The sequence below is a fragment of the Hippopotamus amphibius genome, chromosome 11 (assembly GCF_030028045.1).
Source record: "Hippopotamus amphibius kiboko isolate mHipAmp2 chromosome 11, mHipAmp2.hap2, whole genome shotgun sequence".
Lineage (NCBI taxonomy): Eukaryota > Metazoa > Chordata > Mammalia > Artiodactyla > Hippopotamidae > Hippopotamus > Hippopotamus amphibius.
In genome coordinates this window covers 97,950,020-97,966,784 of record NC_080196.1, presented here as the reverse complement: position 1 = coordinate 97,966,784, position 16,765 = coordinate 97,950,020, and the positions used below count along the sequence as shown (strand labels likewise).

The window sequence follows — 16,765 nt, the reverse complement described above, 5'->3', positions numbered from 1 at the left end:
TTGAAAGATTATATGTCAAAATTATCTCACAGTCAAAGGCCTGTTCATGGTCTTGTAGTTTAAACACTTAAATTTTTTCCCCCAGTGCTCTTCTTCACACAAGGATGGAAAACCAGAGGAATAGAGGTGGAGTCTATGCAAAATTTGTACCCCAAGTGCACGAACCTTTTTTTCCACCTGGTGGAAACCGTGCCTTAATAATCACTGGTTCTTGGTTGGTACGTATCAGCATCTCTCCCTTTGGCCCAAACTAAAGCGGGTCATTCTGGACCAATTTTAGATGGCTTGTCATATTAATTACCTAAAAATCTCTCAGCCCATAAATGAAAGGGATATTTCCCAAGTCTGAGAGTTAATATATGATATGATACAAACTGGTAGCAGTGGTTATTACTAGCTTATCAACTAACGGATAATTTTAACTTCCTTCTCTGTATATTTCAAATTTTTCTACATTCTGATAGTAAATATTTTATAATCAGAATATAATCAATGATATAACCCAAGAATTATTCTGCAGATGATTAAAGTTTTGGGAATGGTACTCTTGATCTAAAACCCCAAATGGTTAGTTTCCCTCTCTGGTTTCACAGAATGAAATTCTTCTAGAGAAAAAGACCAAGAGAAGTAAGATTTTGAAGCTGAAGTTCCCTAGGACAGAAGAAGAAAGACGAATGCGGACACAAAGTAAGAGGAGGCTGGAAGTGAAAAAAGAGCAGCAGCAGCAGAACTTTGTTGACCTGGCCTGCGAGTGCAGTGCGGTCATCTGCTGCCGGGTCACCCCCAAGCAGAAGGCCATGGTGGTGGACCTGGTGAAGAGGTACAAGAAAGCCATCACTCTGGCCATTGGAGACGGGGCCAACGATGTCAACATGATCAAAAGTGAGTCTTGAGCACATGGCCAATGCCACCTAATCACTAGAGGGGAAATGGTAGGACCATTTGGGGGGGTAGTTTTTTCTGATTTCATTGCTTGGGCTTTCGTGAAGCAGACCTTTAATAAAGGCACTTAACTATGATAACTACACCTGTGACCCTGCCCCCAGGAAGCTTACAGCCCACCCAGTAGGAGAGCGTAGGCATGACTGTGCTATACAAAGTGTGCCACGTAGAAGATGAATTCCGTGTGGGTAAACTTACCCTTATTTGTTTCCTTCTTTTACATGTGTTTGGATTTGGTTTTGTGTTTTCTCTTGCTGCTTCTCCTCCCATATTTCTTTCAGGCTTATTAAAAACCCTGCTATTTAATAAGTTTTGCAAAAATTTCTGCTGAGCTTGGCATAAATTATTGAACTCTCTTTGTTATTTGTTTTGGGAATATAATTCCCCCACACCTAAGCACTGTTTTCTGGGGCTTTCTTTTTGCCTTTGGTAAATTTATTGAACTTCACCATTGGGTGACCTAGTGTGAGCTCAGAGTAACACATCTGGCATTGAAGCACAGCTCCAACATGGCTTCAACATCCTCCTGACCTCCCAAGGTCATTTTGCTGGTTGGAGGTCCCCAGGTACCCACAATTGAAGGACTGAGTCCTATCATGCAGAAATACAGTTTGCTGGTATTAAAGCATACTGAACCAACCCCTCATCAATATGTCTGAATCCTGGTCCTTTTTCCTCCCTATGCTATTTACAAGGAGAATCTTAGGATGAAAATGCCCAAACTAATGAGATCTGAGTCCTCGTCCTCATGCCAACATGCTGTGTCACCCCGGGCTCATTCTCAGGCCTCAGTTTTCTCGTCTGAGAACAAGAAAATTCTCTCTGATGTCACCTCTAGCTTTGTGGTATTATTCTTAAGAAGAACTGTCTATGGCATGTATACACACGTCCTGTGGTGCCAGGTGGCTTAAATGCATTCTGTATAACTAGACTTGTAATTCAGCCTGTTTTGTAACTCCTCTCTTTCTTTCCTCAGAGTCTCTTCCTTCTCCTTCTTGATACATACTAAGAATATTCCAACTTTATCTTCCTGAAAAGGAGTCGGCCCTATAATGTACGTCTTCTCGCTGCTTCACCACGTGTGTGCCAGTTTAATGCCTCTCCATTGTGTTTTGCACATGCTCATCCTGCCACGTGAATGGCATTTCTTGCTCTGAATTAGATCTATTTCTGTCCTCTGCAGCCAGCTCTAGTTTATTTTCCATTATGTACCTTTAACAGAAATGGCTGTGCCAAAAGGGCAAGTAACTCAAACATTACTTTCCTTCAGTCATAATGAAGACTTCTAGATATTGGGGAAGGGAGAGTCCTTTACAGATTTACCATCTGATTACGTGAATGAGACTTGAAAACTCTTTTGTTCCTTTGAGTTCACAGAGAATAGCAAAAGGGATCACAGAAAGTCAGCATAAGTAACCTCCGAGAAACTGTTTTCTTATTTTAAGAATTTTATTAAGCTCCGTTATATGCTAGATGCTTTTATATATAATGTAGGAGGCATCCATTTAGGAATAAAATCAAAGAAACTCGGGTCTCCTTGGAAGTCAGTAGCTTAATCTAAGTACTGTCAAGTGCTTTTCTGAACTTTGTGAAAACTGTCATCTCTTTTACTTGCATCAAGAACAAGGAGCAGAAAGAAATTGTTTGTTTATAACAAAATACAGTGAAATTTAAGTGTCCAAAAAATCTGACCACTTGCTAACATGTTTCATGGTTAGTGGTGTAGTCCAGGAGTAGTGGGGGGAATTGCAATCCACCATGGTTTTGCCCCTAGCAAGAATCCAAGGACCCTCAGAGGCTGCCCTGTCCCTCCCTTGTGCCTGAAGGTGGCCAGTGGGTGTTGTTTTTCTTGGTCTAAACCCTGAGAATGAACAAGCAGCAGTAAAGATGCAAAAGGAAATGATCAGTTTGTTAGGGAATTATGAAGCAGCCTGCCAGGGAGGCATTTGAAACCACATTTGCAACTTCAGGAAAATCTGGGTGCCTATATTTAGATTTTAGGAAAACACAAACAAACAAAAAGCAGTGTGGCCTTATAAAGTACATCTGCTCCGTTGCCTTGAGTCGCCCTCTGAACTGTGGCGGTGCTCACTTCACATACTGTCCTTGGTCTGCTCGACAGAGGCTGGACTGGATGTCAGGGCCTGGGGCAGTGGCTCCTATTCCTTGCCTCTGAGAAAATCTCAACATTTCCGTTACTCCTTCGGGAAAGAAAGCCATGGTTTGATAGGAAAGAGCAGTTTGGCAACCACAACTGGTCGTTAAGAACTATTCATGTGTTTTTAAAGAGGTCATAAATATTGAGATGCAGTTTATTCTATTTTTTAGAATTGCAATGTGTTATTAAAAACTTGGGTTTTGAACAAGTCACTATGTTAATGTCTTGACTTTGCCAGACCTTGCATTCTGCAACTGGGGCAGGGGTTTTGGAGCCTTTTTTGGCTGGAAACTCTGCTGAGCTGGCAGATACTTCTCAGGGTCTGAGTAATAATACGTTGTGTCCTCAAAGTGATCTCATCATTTGTCTTCACTTCCATGACTTTTAAGACCTAGATAAAACTCATAATTCTCTAAGTGGAACATGTGATTTAATGACTATTAGAAGGATGGATAAAATTGGGATTTATATTTTTATCCATTCTGGAAACCTCCCCCCCTCAAACAACTGTGTGTCTTAAGGTCTCAGTGGGCCACGAATAAGCCTTTGAAAATTTAATAGTATCTAAGATAAAGCACTTTTGATTGCAAGTCTTAGAGAACAATTAAAGCTAGCTTAAGACAAAAAGAAGCCTATTTTAAAAGCTACAAATATGTCTCGTGCTGCTCAAGAAGCCAAGCCTCTGGAAAATGCTAGAACCAGGACCTGAAGCTGCACCAGGAACCCAGTGTCTGTCTCTCTCATCCATTCCCTAGACTGTTTTATTTCTCTGCCTCTCAGAACCCTTCAGAAACAAGTAAATCCTTCCCACCACTCAAGAATTTACATGTTAAAATTTCAAACACAGACACACCCAAATCCTAATTCCAAAATACCGAGAGAGACTGAGGGAAACAGATCCCTTTAGGTACTTTAAGTAGGAAGTGAATACAAGAGAGAGGTGCTCATGAACATTCTGGATGAACTGAAGTAGGTTCTAGGCTCTCCAAGTCTGGGTCACTCACCAGAGGAGCTTCGAGCTCTGAGGCTCCTCTGAAGAGCTTTCCAACTGAGAAGCCCTTGCAGTTGTTTATCAGCATCCAGGTAGCTGGAGAACGGGTATGAATTCTGCTGCAGAAATGCCAATAAAGGGAAGGGCTGCTGGGCTCCAGTTTGCTTCTGCTTCCAAGTCACAAGTGGGTCCAAACAGGTGGAACCTAATTCACAAAGAACCTAGCTGCGAAGGAGCCTGAGCAGTGTAGGGTTTTTATTTGCTTTCCCACCTCTCCAATGAGAACAAAAGTTCTAGAATGAAGGAGAGCCAATTCACAGTATCTACCACAGATTACCTATCTGCTCGTGGCTGACTCAGCTGTGGCCAGGGAGGCAGGCACACCACAGGTACCTGGGGCTCACCCTGTGGGTGGGAAGGATGGCGTATGAGCTGGGCAGATAATCCAAATGGAGCGTGTCACCCACTTGAGATCCTTTTACAAATATTTATGGAGGCCCAACCATGTGCTCTGTTTGTTTAGCAACTTGCACCTCTGAGTTCTGAAGCTGGGGCTAGGGGGATGGTGAACAACATTTTTTGCGTTTACTGTTTCATAAATGTGAGTCTGGGGTTTGTTTTTGTTTTTTTTTTTTTGTATTGCTATGGAAACTTTTATCATTTCAATGTTTTGCCTTAAAATAGCTTATGATTCACAGTATCTTCTCCCTCCACCCCACAGCTGCCCACATTGGTGTTGGAATAAGTGGACAAGAGGGCATGCAAGCTGTCATGTCAAGTGATTATTCCTTTGCACAGTTCAGATACTTGCAGAGACTGCTGTTGGTGCATGGCCGGTGGTCTTACATAAGGATGTGCAAGTTCCTACGATACTTCTTTTATAAAAACTTTGCATTTACTTTGGTTCATTTCTGGTACTCCTTCTTCAATGGGTACTCTGCACAGGTAATATACCATTGTCATCATTATTAAATGAATAGAGCTCTCCTCTTACATGAATAAAAACTACTTCTGAAAAAAACTTTTTTTTCCTCTCCATATTTGGTTTTGGTGCTCTCTCTCTTAATAGTTGACACACAGATTGTTTATGAATTTTCTAAAATGTTTCCGGTGCTTTAAACATTTTATTTTGCCATTTAAAAGGTAGGATTTGTTCCTGGTCTGTTGGCTTTTGTTTATGTGTCTTTGCCTTCGCTTTAGAGTTTTTTTTTTTCTAAGTCACCTTGCCATTAAGAACAGTGGTAACAAATTGTTCAACTCTGAACAAATTATTCAAATTTAAGTATAAAATTATGTGACTGAAGGGATTATATATAAACTTTGGGTGATTACAGATCTATTATCATGTCTCCGTGATTGGTTTTTAAATTTTGACCTTTTGCTGAAATGGGAGTGGGGGCATACCTAACATGTTCAATGGTTGATATGGCAGAAAAACACCATTCGTAAAAAATGAACCTAAACTAAGTCAGTGCCCGTGGTGGTCCAAAATTCTTTGATGCGACACCACAGACAACTGGCATGAGAGGGGGCCAGGAGGTCTTGGCGTCTTGAGCAAGGCTGCAGCCTTCCTGCTGTTTCTGTGCGGGATGGTGTATCCCTGTCGATGCCGAGTAAGCCCGTCTCCTCTGTCCCCCACTGAGGACGGGTGGGTGCACAGCCTTGCTATCCCTTTCAGATTCCCTTACATCTTTCTTATATTCAAATTCTTTTATAAAATGTTTACATGGAAATGCTGGACTGGCAAGAGACAGGTAAATTTGGATGGTACTTACATATGCTTTACCACTTGTATGTAATCTAATTCATTAATGAGGGGTATAAAAGAGGATGAACACAGGTTTGTTTTCCAGCATTTTTCAAACAGACTGGACTCCTTTTCCAAAAACGTTTCTGAGTCTCTTTCCCCATTTACTTTAGGGGGAAGATTACTCTCTGTGGAAAAGCCCTTTGATTCTGCTCGTTCCATCGAAACAAACTTATGCCTGCTACTGGTGTAGCAGAGGTGGGGGGCAGCGGTGTTTCCTCTCCCTGGGGACATCCCTGCTTTGAGGGCAGATGCATGCGTGTTAACTACGCAGGTAATATTTCTTGGTTAGTGACACACGGACTCTGTCATCTCCTCACAGACCGCGTACGAAGACTGGTTCATCACCCTCTACAATGTGCTCTACTCCAGCCTGCCCGTCCTCCTCATGGGGCTGCTCGACCAGGTAGGAGCCTGACGCTGACAGGGTCACTTCTGGACAGACTGAGTGCCTGTTTCAAAGGAAATATTTCAATGCATTCTTTTGGTTTTCACTTCTTTCTGAATAAACCCTATTCTGTTCTGCTGTCAGGCAACAAGAGTAACTGGATGCTTCTTGTTTTATAGTAAGAAAAGAGATTTCTGTGCCTGGGTTGAATTCATTGACAAAAGAGTTTATAATCTTCGTTTTAGACACTAAGATTTTCTTGTGTGATACCTAACAGTATGGTAAATATCTATAATAGTAACTTACACATCTTTAAATTATTTTAATACCTCCAAAACTTATGCATTTCCAAATTCGTCCACATTCTATCTAGTAGCAAGTTTTACAGAAACTGCTTTCAAGAGTAAAAAGAATACTTTGGAATTAACTTATCCTATGTGAAAATGCTTTCCCAAAGAATTAGAAACAATATGTTCTCTCAGAAAGTAAAAATAGGCTTCCTGCACTTTTTAACATTATTTGCTTTCTGTAAGTAGCAAAATAGTACACTTTAGTCTCAGAATTAAAAATCAAATAATGGTGGACTACAGTAACGATGTTGCTCCCTGCACAATGAACTTTTTCAGGATTTATCATCTTGTTCAGTTTTTGCCTTCCTAAAACTTAACAAGTGCAACTCTGTGAGATAGAAACTGTAACATATTGACCCTGATGGACAACACTCTACTTGTGTTTTCCCCTTAAGGATGTGAGCGACAAACTGAGCCTGCGCTTCCCTGGGTTATACATTGTGGGACAAAGAGACTTATTATTCAACTATAGAAGATTCTTCGTAAGCTTGTTGCATGGGGTTTTAACATCATTGATCCTCTTCTTCATACCTCTTGGAGCTTATCTACAAACTGTGGGACAGGATGGAGAGGCGCCCTCAGACTACCAATCTTTTGCTGTCACGATTGCCTCTGCTCTTATAATAACAGTCAATTTCCAGGTATGTGGCTTTAGTCGACTGTTTTTAGTACCTCTTGGTACTTTATGTACATACACCAGCGTGCACATCCGCCTGGCTCCCCCTCCTCCATCCAACTGAGCCTCTGCCGCTTTGTAAATATGAATGGATGCTATTTTCATTCCTGTACCAAACGTATTTCCTACTTCTTGCTTGAGCCAAGGATAGCTTCTGATTGTATTCAAGCCAAATCATGCCTAAATTGCTGAATTCTATTTTCAGAATCCTTAGATCCTTTGTTTCTTGCTAACTCCTCGAAATGAGTGCTCTGTTTTTCTCTGGTTTCCCAACAGATTGGCTTGGATACTTCTTATTGGACTTTTGTGAATGCTTTTTCAATTTTTGGAAGCATTGCACTTTATTTTGGCATCATGTTTGATTTTCATAGTGCTGGAATACATGTTCTCTTTCCATCTGCATTTCAATTTACAGGTTGGTATTTTCTAAATTCCAAAAATAAATAGAAAAATATCATTAATTTAGATTCTGACATAGATAGCTTCAGGATAAGTAAAAACACAAAGTGTAAATTACTGCTAGTGAAAAGTAATGTCCTGACTAGAAACTGAATGGGGGTGGTGGGTTGGAAAGGTGGTAATGTGATGGGAGGAAAGCAAATTAAAATAACTTTAAGCTATAATTGTGCCTTTTTTTTCTTTCATAAAACCTAATATTGGTAAGTTATTGGGAAACTGGGAATACATGTATTGCTGGTAGCACTATAGTTTAATCTTTCTAAAACACCACCTACAAATATATGATTTTTTTTTGTACATTTTGATCCAGTATTTCCACATGGGGAAAATACCCTAAGATGAAACACACCAAATTTTGGAAAGGTAATCTGTACAAAGATTGTTATCACTACAAAATTTCTAATTGTTTTCTAAAAATTGTAAATAAACCAAAGACCTAAGAATATCAAATTAGCTAAACAAACTATGAATCCCATATGATGGAATTCTAGAACTTAAAAGTGGACTGTATCATTGGAAATACATATACAGAGCAATAACTAAACTTATGGAAAACAAAACAGTTTACAGCTGTATAAAATATATGACAAACTGACAAATACTAGAAAGAAATGATAAATATAAAATTTATAAATATCATGAATTGGAATTTATGAACTTCTTATAGAGTAGCTTCGATTCACAATGGAAAAAAAATTTCTCATAAACTCATTTCCCTGTAAAAGATTAGGGTTTGCTGTTGTTTTTTAAATAATGACCAGCTGTTGGGTTATAAAAGACAGTTGCTGTGGTAAGTAACCCTTTTCTTATTGGGATTGAGCGCATTTTTTTTTATGACTGTTTTCTTCCTTACTGACTCTGTTTTAAAATTTTAGTACCCAGGTACTCAGAATATTACCATGGAGAGTTTGTTTTTAAACCCCTACACATTTATGCTATTATTTTTACAAACTCAGTGTAAGTACAGAAAATGTGACAAATTTGGCTCTAGTTTTAAAATTTAGTATATGTGATTACCTGGCTGTATTATAGAATTGAATTGCTACTTCCTCTGACATAAAAACCTGGATGCCAAATTCAGTGGAAAAAGCCTAACTCTAATCAGATGGATGCGGATTTTAAATCAATAGTTGCCATGGCTAGTTCTGTTACCTTGGGCAATTTTTTTTTTTTTTACTTCTCCACAACTCAGTTTCCTCAGGTGGTAAAGAGGGCAATACTCATCTCTCAGAAATGATTAAATGGCATGGCCGGTATAAAACACCCAGCACAAGGCTTATCCCACAAATGGCAATGCCCATTGTTAATATGTGGAGTTTCAAACCAGAACTATAAATTGCAAAGTGCTTTTAAGTTCCTGAAAAAAATCCATAAGTATAAATTGCCCATTTTTGCATTTGTAATTAACGCAGTGTCAACAAATGTACTTCTTTTTTCCTTATTTGTTCGTTTATATACATTTGCCTTGTTCCAAAGAATTTATGTTCCTAACTCTGCTTTGCTAGTGTGGTTTTAAAATGTTCATTCCTTGAGTAGTGATGGGATGTTTGGGGGAGGGCAATCTGGTTATAAAAGCTTACCACAGAGAATGCATTTGTGGTTATGGAATGTTCGCTATGCTCCTCTTGGGATGCAAGGACCACTGTGATTCATTCTCTGTGCTTTTTCCAGGCACAGCTTCAAATGCTCTGAGACAGCCGTATATATGGTTGACCATCATCTTGACTGTTGCTGTGTGCCTGCTGCCTGTTGTTGCCATACGTTTCTTGTCAATGACCATTTGGCCATCAGAAAGTGATAAGGTATAGAAAAAACAGTCTGAGTGCCTCTCACAGAAATCAAAGCATTTCTCCAAAGCAGCTTTCCTGCAAAATTCTAATAAGCTCTTGGGAAATTTGGTCTGAACATTTTTTAGGACCACTTCTCTTTAACTCCACCTTGCAAGTAAGTTCTTGGGACTGGTATTTTTTTTTAATTATTTTTTTGGGGGTATACCAGGTTCAATCATCTGTTTTTATACACATATCCCCGTATTCCCTCCCTTCCTTGACTCCCCCCGCCTCGAGTCCCCCCCACCCTCCCCGCCCCAGTCCTCTAAGGCATCTTCCATCCTCGAGTTGGACTCCCTTTGTTATACAACTTCCCACTGACTATTTTACAGTTGGTAGTATATATATGTCTGTGCTACTCTCTCGCTTCGTCTCAGTTTCCCCTTCACCCCCTGCCCCCTCCCATACCTCGAGTTCTCCGGGACTGGTATTTTTGTTTGCTTGCTTTTTGTTACAAAATTTACCAAACATCAAAAAGAAATTATCTATCCTCTCCATTTAGCAATTATTAATATTTTGCCCTGCATACAGGTTGGGTTTTTTTCTTCATTGAAAGGACAATGTCTCCTCTTGTAGCAGGGGCCTCTGAACTATAAGTAACAGGAAGATATGGCTCAAAACGGTTCAGTGATAATGTATCACCTCTCATTCACGTAATAATGACACTTCAGGCTCAGTTGATGAGCAACTCAATGTTATCCAAAAAGGACTGTGGTTTTTTCCATCTCTCCCCTCTGCTAGCTTCATCTTGAAGCTAAAAGATGGCTACAAGCAGTTCCTGGCATTGTATCCTGACATGTCAACATCCAGGGGAAGATTAAAGGACTGATTATGCTGAAGCTTTCCCTTAGGAGCCTGGGAACTTTCAACAGGAGGGCCCAGCACACTTCCCTCAGGTCTCATTAGCCAGAATTAGGTCACATGCTCATTCCTGGACTAGTAGAGAGCAAGGGAAATCAATCAGTCCCAACCCTGGGGGTGGCGTCCACATCCCGGGAGGAATGTGGCTGTAAGCAGGAGGATTGTTACCTGAATAAACTATTTCCATCAGAAAGGAGGAGAGAGCAGCTGCTAGGTAGGCAACCTTCACTGTCCTCCAGCTCTCCTTCCTCCACTGACAAGTGTGTGCAGTAGCAACACGGAAAGAGACTAACACAGTCTCTTATAAACCTGTATCAGTCTGATTTATGAATTGGAAAGAGCATTAGTTTAGGAGTGGGAATCTTGTCTCCCCCTTTTCTAGCTCTAAAAGCTTGGAAACGACACGTAACCTGTCTGCCTCCTTTTCCTCGTCTTTAAAGCGAGGATGGTTACGTTTGCCCCCAAATGAGGCAGGTGTGCGAAAGCGTGGAATAGGTGTCCCATCAGTGTGGCCAGGCTCCCTCGGCCATCGCAGACCTTCATTTCCATTCAGTCAGCCAGTTCTTTTTAATCTTGCCCCATGTCTCCTGCTTCGCTTCCACAGATTCAGAAGCACCGAAAGCGGTTAAAAGCCGAAGAGCAGTGGAAGCGGAGGCAGAACGTGCTCCGCCGGGGTGTGTCCACGCGGCGCTCCGCCTACGCTTTCTCCCACCAGCGCGGCTACGCGGACCTCATCTCCTCCGGGCGCAGCATCCGCAAGAAGCGCTCTCCCCTGGATGCAGTCATCGCAGACGGGACGGCAGAATACAGGCGAACCGTGGAGAGCTGAGGCATTTGCTTCCAGGCAGGCGACCTGTCACACAGAGGAAATGTCTTTTTTTTTTTTTTAATGAGAGACTCAGGACTTTTTTGGGAAAAAAAACAATTTGTTATGAGGATGTTGAAGGCAATAACCTTTTTAACAAACTACAGTACTTGGGTTGGACTACTGCAATAGCAAAACCAAGGAGACCTTTTGAAAAGTCATATTGTTCAACTGCAGATGTTTTGTTATGATTCAAAGTGAACGTTTTTAACCCCATCTCAATCTAAGACAAGAGAATTAGAAACCGTCTTATATTTCAGTTCAAATGGTATTGTATTTTAAAATTACAATTAGATTTTCCTGTCTGGCATCTTCAGCACGAGTTTCCCAGAGGCTCCTTTTATCCTGGAGTCCACCTTGCTAACAAAGATCTTTTATTTATAATGGTAATGACAAAATATTCATGAATGTTCATCCCCTAGAAGCTAAGTTGGTCTGATGACTTTTTCAGAGTTGACAATGGGGCTGCATGGTTTCATGTTCTCCCATTGGTTTAATAATTCAGCTCAATCAACAAACATTACTTCACATTTCATTCATTAAGTACAAGGTTTTGGTCTGTTTCAGTTTACTACCAGGTTAAAAGAGCACATTACATACGTTTACTCTTACTATTGTATATTATTTCAGACACTTTCTGTAGTACCAAGTGAGTTTATTTTCTGCTGTCATAAAAAAATTGCATTTAAATATTTATGGGCTTTTTTAAAAAAGCTTTTAAAAACTGAGGGTATCAGTGATAAATTGCAGAATATTTTGCAAAGCTTTCTTTTGAAAAGCAAATTTTTGTGCCTACCTATATGTAAAGTATTTTATAAGGGACTTTGAACAGAGACCTCACTCTTTTCTACTTGTCTCATGTCTTGAGAGAAAAGGCTGTTGGTAGCCATATTTCCAAGGCTAACAGTGCATCATTTTAAAATTGAAGATAACTTTAGGCAATTATGGAAACTATCCTCAAAGAGGTAAAAGTTATTTATCCAGGGGCTTTTCTCATTCTGTGTGTTTCACACACTAGTTTCCATACTTCAGTGAAGATACAGAAGTGTCTTCAATAATTCTGTTCTTTACCATTAGGTTGTGAATGTTCACAATATCTGTTCCTTTGAATTCCTTATGAGGAAATCACAGCATGTACATAGTTCACTGTCTAGGTATGATTAAAAAAAATGTATAGCTCTTTTTTCTATGGAAATAAATTTCTGGAAGTTTACAACTTTTATCTTGTAAATAAAAAAATTGGTTTTTTTTTGTAAAGAAAAGTTAGCTTGTGTAATTCTGTCAGTTTCAGATTTCTCTCCCGTTTTTCAAATTGTGGGAAAGGTTGACAATGCAAATGTGTCAAAGACTTACATGGTTGGGTGCAATATTAATGATTTTAAAATGCAAATTGCTTTGGATAAATTATTTCTGTATTCTGTAAATCTGAGATTAATGTATATTTTTGTTTAAAATATAAATGCTTTAGTAAAATTTTTGGGAAGTACAATCTTTTAAAATATTTTTTAAGTTGGGTTATTTTAGAATGCGACAGATGATGGAAGAATCTAGGTCTGCCTGGTTTTTAAAGGAACACAGAGGTCCTTTGTGGTGAGAAGTTACTGGCAGGGTACTAAGTGTTAGGGGCAAACTGGCTGAGAAAAGGACCAGACTATGGAGCTAGAGGGTATGGATTTATAGTTGGTAAAACCAACTGTATCCCAGGATGGTGCATCTTTGGATATTAGATGGGGACAATTTTTCCCACTCTTTAAAGCCAGAATAAAAGCAAAGGTAGTAACCCCTGACCAAAAATAGGGGCTGGGAAGTGAGTCGAAAGATAAGCAAAGGGGAATTAGGATGTTGAAGGGCAGGAGAGCAGGTGAGGACGAGGAGGGATGCCTGAGGCTGGAGGAGGGCCGAGTCTGATGAGCTGGCTGCAGGACAGGTAGTCAGCTCCTGGACAGTAAGGAAAGCTGTGACCCCATTAGGGAAATGTGACTACATTACACAGGAGGAAGTTCTCTGCAGGAGGACAGAGACTGATTTTTGGGGGAGGCATATCTGGTAGCAGGTGCTAAAAGAGTATCAGTCTAGGGGTGTTTTATAAGGTAGGAAATCAGGACCCTGCTCTTTGCTACTCTAACAGAGCCTGCTTCTGGAGCAGAATTTCATATCTACATCTGGGCAACCTGTTGGAAATGGGACAGATTATTAGCTTCTGCGATGGAAATGATAGAAAACCTGAGCACACCTGGGAGATGATCCCTTAAACAAATTAAAGGCCATTTTTTCCTTAGGATATACTACTGTATTTAAATTGGTTGAGGAATAAATGTTTTTAACCAAAGAGCACCACCTAAAGGTTCTTACTGATGTTCAGTACCAGAAACTGTTCGATAAAGATATCTGCAGGGAATAAAATGGTTCTTAAGAGACTACAATGTGATAACAAAGTGTACCCTAATTGAATCTAAATATGTTTTAACAGTTGCTGCCTTCATGTGATGTGAATGAAGCTTAGGAAAATTTTTAAGACAGCTCCTAAAAGTCTTATCAGAATCTGATACTAAGTTATAGCTATAATAAAACTTTTGGTGCATTTATAAATACAAAAAGGTCTGTCAAAACACTGCAAGGAAAACTAAGCATACCTCAGGAAGTAGAGGTTGGGCCCTTAAAAATAAACACTGTAAAAATGATTTTCTTGACTTGAATAGTCATTTCTCCAAAGAAGACATATAAATGTCTCATAAGCATATGAAAACATCCTCAACATCATTAGTCATTAGGGAAGTGCAAATCAAAACCATAATGAGACACCACTTCACACCCACTAGAATAACTATTAAAAAAAAAACAACCCAGAAAATAACAAGTGTTGACAAAGATGTGGAGAAATTAGGACCCCCAAGTGTGTGTGTGTGTGTGTGTGTGTGTGTGTGTGTGTGTGTATCCTCAAAGCATTAAAAACAGGTACTCAAATACTTGCACATGAATGTCCACAGAAGCATATTCACAATAGCCAAAAAGGTAGAAACAACCTAAATACCCACCAACAGATAAACAAAATGGGGTATACACATATAATGGAATATTATTTCACCATAAAAAAGGAATGAGACCAGTTCAAGACAGTGACATGTGAAGACCCTGAATTCACTTCCTCCTGCAAACACACCAAATCTATAGCTACATATGGAACAATTTCCTCTGAAAATAAAACTAGCTAAGGGACTCCTACACATCAAGCAAACAAGAAAACACACACATCGAAACGGGTAGAAAAGGCTGAGACAATCTGACTGAAAACCCCATCCCTGGTACCCCAAACCCAGAGTTTCTCCAAAAGGAGCCAAGGGTTATAACCCCATATCAGGCATCCCAACATTTAAGACTTGCACCTGAGACAAGCCCCCAAAACACCTAGCTTTGAAAGCCAATGGGACTCATATCCACAAGACCCACAAGGCCACAGCAAACAGAAACGGCTATTAAAAAAGGCTTATACACTCAGATCCACCCGCACCAGGGCCCAGCACAGATGGAGACCACTGAAATGTACCCAGACTTTATGTAAGAGGCTCATTGCTTATCTTACAAGTGTTGGTCGGAGAAGCAAGGGTCTTATTTAACACACATCTAGGGGCCTGCTGGGGTACCCTCCAAGGACAGAGGCTGGTGGACACCATCTTTGTCCTGTCCTTTGTCTCACTCCTGCTAGCAGGGCACCATCTTTTGTTTTTTAATCCAGTTTCTTTTCTTCCCCCTTAGTTGGCACCATCTTTATGCCCTCCTTACGCTGCAGTCTAGAGCACCAGTATCTCCCAGAGGGGAGCTTTTACATGCATCTGGTATCCTTTTATTATGTCTGGTATCCTGGTTTTCAGGACTGCAACTCAGGGGACATCCTTTGACTGCCTGGCTCTGGTGGCCACTGGGGCTTATGCTCATGGGTCCCACAGGACTGTAACCAACAGAGAAAGAGTTTTTAACTGGTTACCATCTCCAGGGCAAGGCAAGAGGCAACAGTCTGAGGAGTCTTACTATGAGAGGCTCACTCGCTTACCTTCATAACTGTGGCCTGAGGAGCAGGTACCTAAGGGCCACTGTAATGCTCTCCAACAACCTTGGAGGGAGGAGTTTGTACGTGTGTCTGGTTCCATACTTTACATCTGGTGCCTCGGCTTTTGTGACTGCTGCCTAGGGGATGCCCCTTAATCACCTGCCTCTGGAGGCCAGCAGGGCTTGTGTTCCTGGGTCCCAGGGGGTTGTAATAAATGAGGAGACAGTTCTTGACCTGCTACCATCCCCACGGCATAGTGAGACAGCAGCCTGAAACAAACTCCACTCCTTCTGTGATAAAGGAATATTTACTTGTCCTGGAGCTCTGGCCTGAGGGACAGGCTTCTGGCTCCATGTACATCTAGGGACCTACTGAGATGCTCTCCTTGGACAAAAGCCAGAGGATACCATCTTTATGCTCTCCATCTGCCCACCAGTATCTCTCAGAAAGGAGTCTGTACAGTTGTTTGGAGCCCCAATTTTTGTGACTGATGCCCAGGGGGACACTTCTAGGGTATCCAGCTTTTGCAGCCAGCAGGACTTATGCCTGAGGTCCTTTAGTACCATATATATTTGTATATACTGCTGCCTGAGAGTCTAGCTTCCAATCAGCCTGCTAAGATTCTCCTCTATGGAATACTGACAGGTCTTGGCACACCCTCGACCGAAAGCCTCTAAAATTAAAATGGGCAGCTTGGACAATCACAAAGGTTTGAGAGACAACCAAGAGCTAGGGCAGGGTTGGATGATAAGATTCATCTACACAAGGCTACTTCCTCAAAATTAAGGACAGATGGCTGCTTTTACCACCAGATAGACACCAACACAGAAAGGCAAGGAAAATGAAGAAAATGTTCCAAATGAGAGAACAAGATAAAACCTCAGAAAAAGACTTAGTTAATGTAATGCAGATAAGTAATTTACTCCATAAAGAGTTCAAACCGAAGGTCATAAAGATGCTTACCAAGCTCAGGAAGGGAATGGATGAACACAGTGAAAACTTCAACAAAGGGATAGAAAGTATAAGAACGTATCAAATAGAAGTCACAGAGCTGGGGGGTGGGATGAATTGGGAGATTGGGATTGACATATATACACTACTACATATGAAATAGATAATTAATGAGAACCTTGTATAGCACAGGGAACTCTACTCAATGCTCTGTGGTGACCTACATGGGAAGGAAGGAAATCTGAAAAAGAGTGGATATACGTGTATGTATAATTGGTTCACTCTGCTGTACAGCAGAAACTAACACAACACTGCAAATCAACTATACTCTGATTTTTTAAAAAGTCACAGAGCTGAGGAAACAATAATCAGGCTGAAAAATATACTACTGGTTTTCAACAGTAAACTAGATGAAGCAGAAGAAAGGACGAATGGGCAGTGGA

The 16,765-nt window shown here is 40.6% G+C and overlaps 1 protein-coding gene across 3 annotated transcripts in view; it reads left to right on the top strand.

The window, feature by feature from the left end:
- ATP8B1 (ATPase phospholipid transporting 8B1) overlaps positions 1–11,371 on the top strand; it is a 117,913-nt gene extending 106,542 nt beyond the window's left edge. For 2 of the 3 annotated variants that reach the window (XM_057698676.1, XM_057698677.1), the window contains 8 exons: positions 86–218; positions 594–882; positions 4,813–5,036; positions 6,221–6,304; positions 7,032–7,277; positions 7,589–7,727; positions 9,443–9,573; positions 11,066–11,371. In XM_057698676.1, the coding sequence (XP_057554659.1) occupies positions 86–218; positions 594–882; positions 4,813–5,036; positions 6,221–6,304; positions 7,032–7,277; positions 7,589–7,727; positions 9,443–9,573; positions 11,066–11,290 (1,471 nt within the window). In that variant the 3' untranslated portion in view covers positions 11,291–11,371. The remainder of the gene's footprint in view (positions 1–85; positions 219–593; positions 883–4,812; positions 5,037–6,220; positions 6,305–7,031; positions 7,278–7,588; positions 7,728–9,442; positions 9,574–11,065) is intronic. The other variant, XR_009047963.1, reaches the window with a different exon arrangement.
- Positions 11,372–16,765: the final 5,394 nt, after the last annotated feature.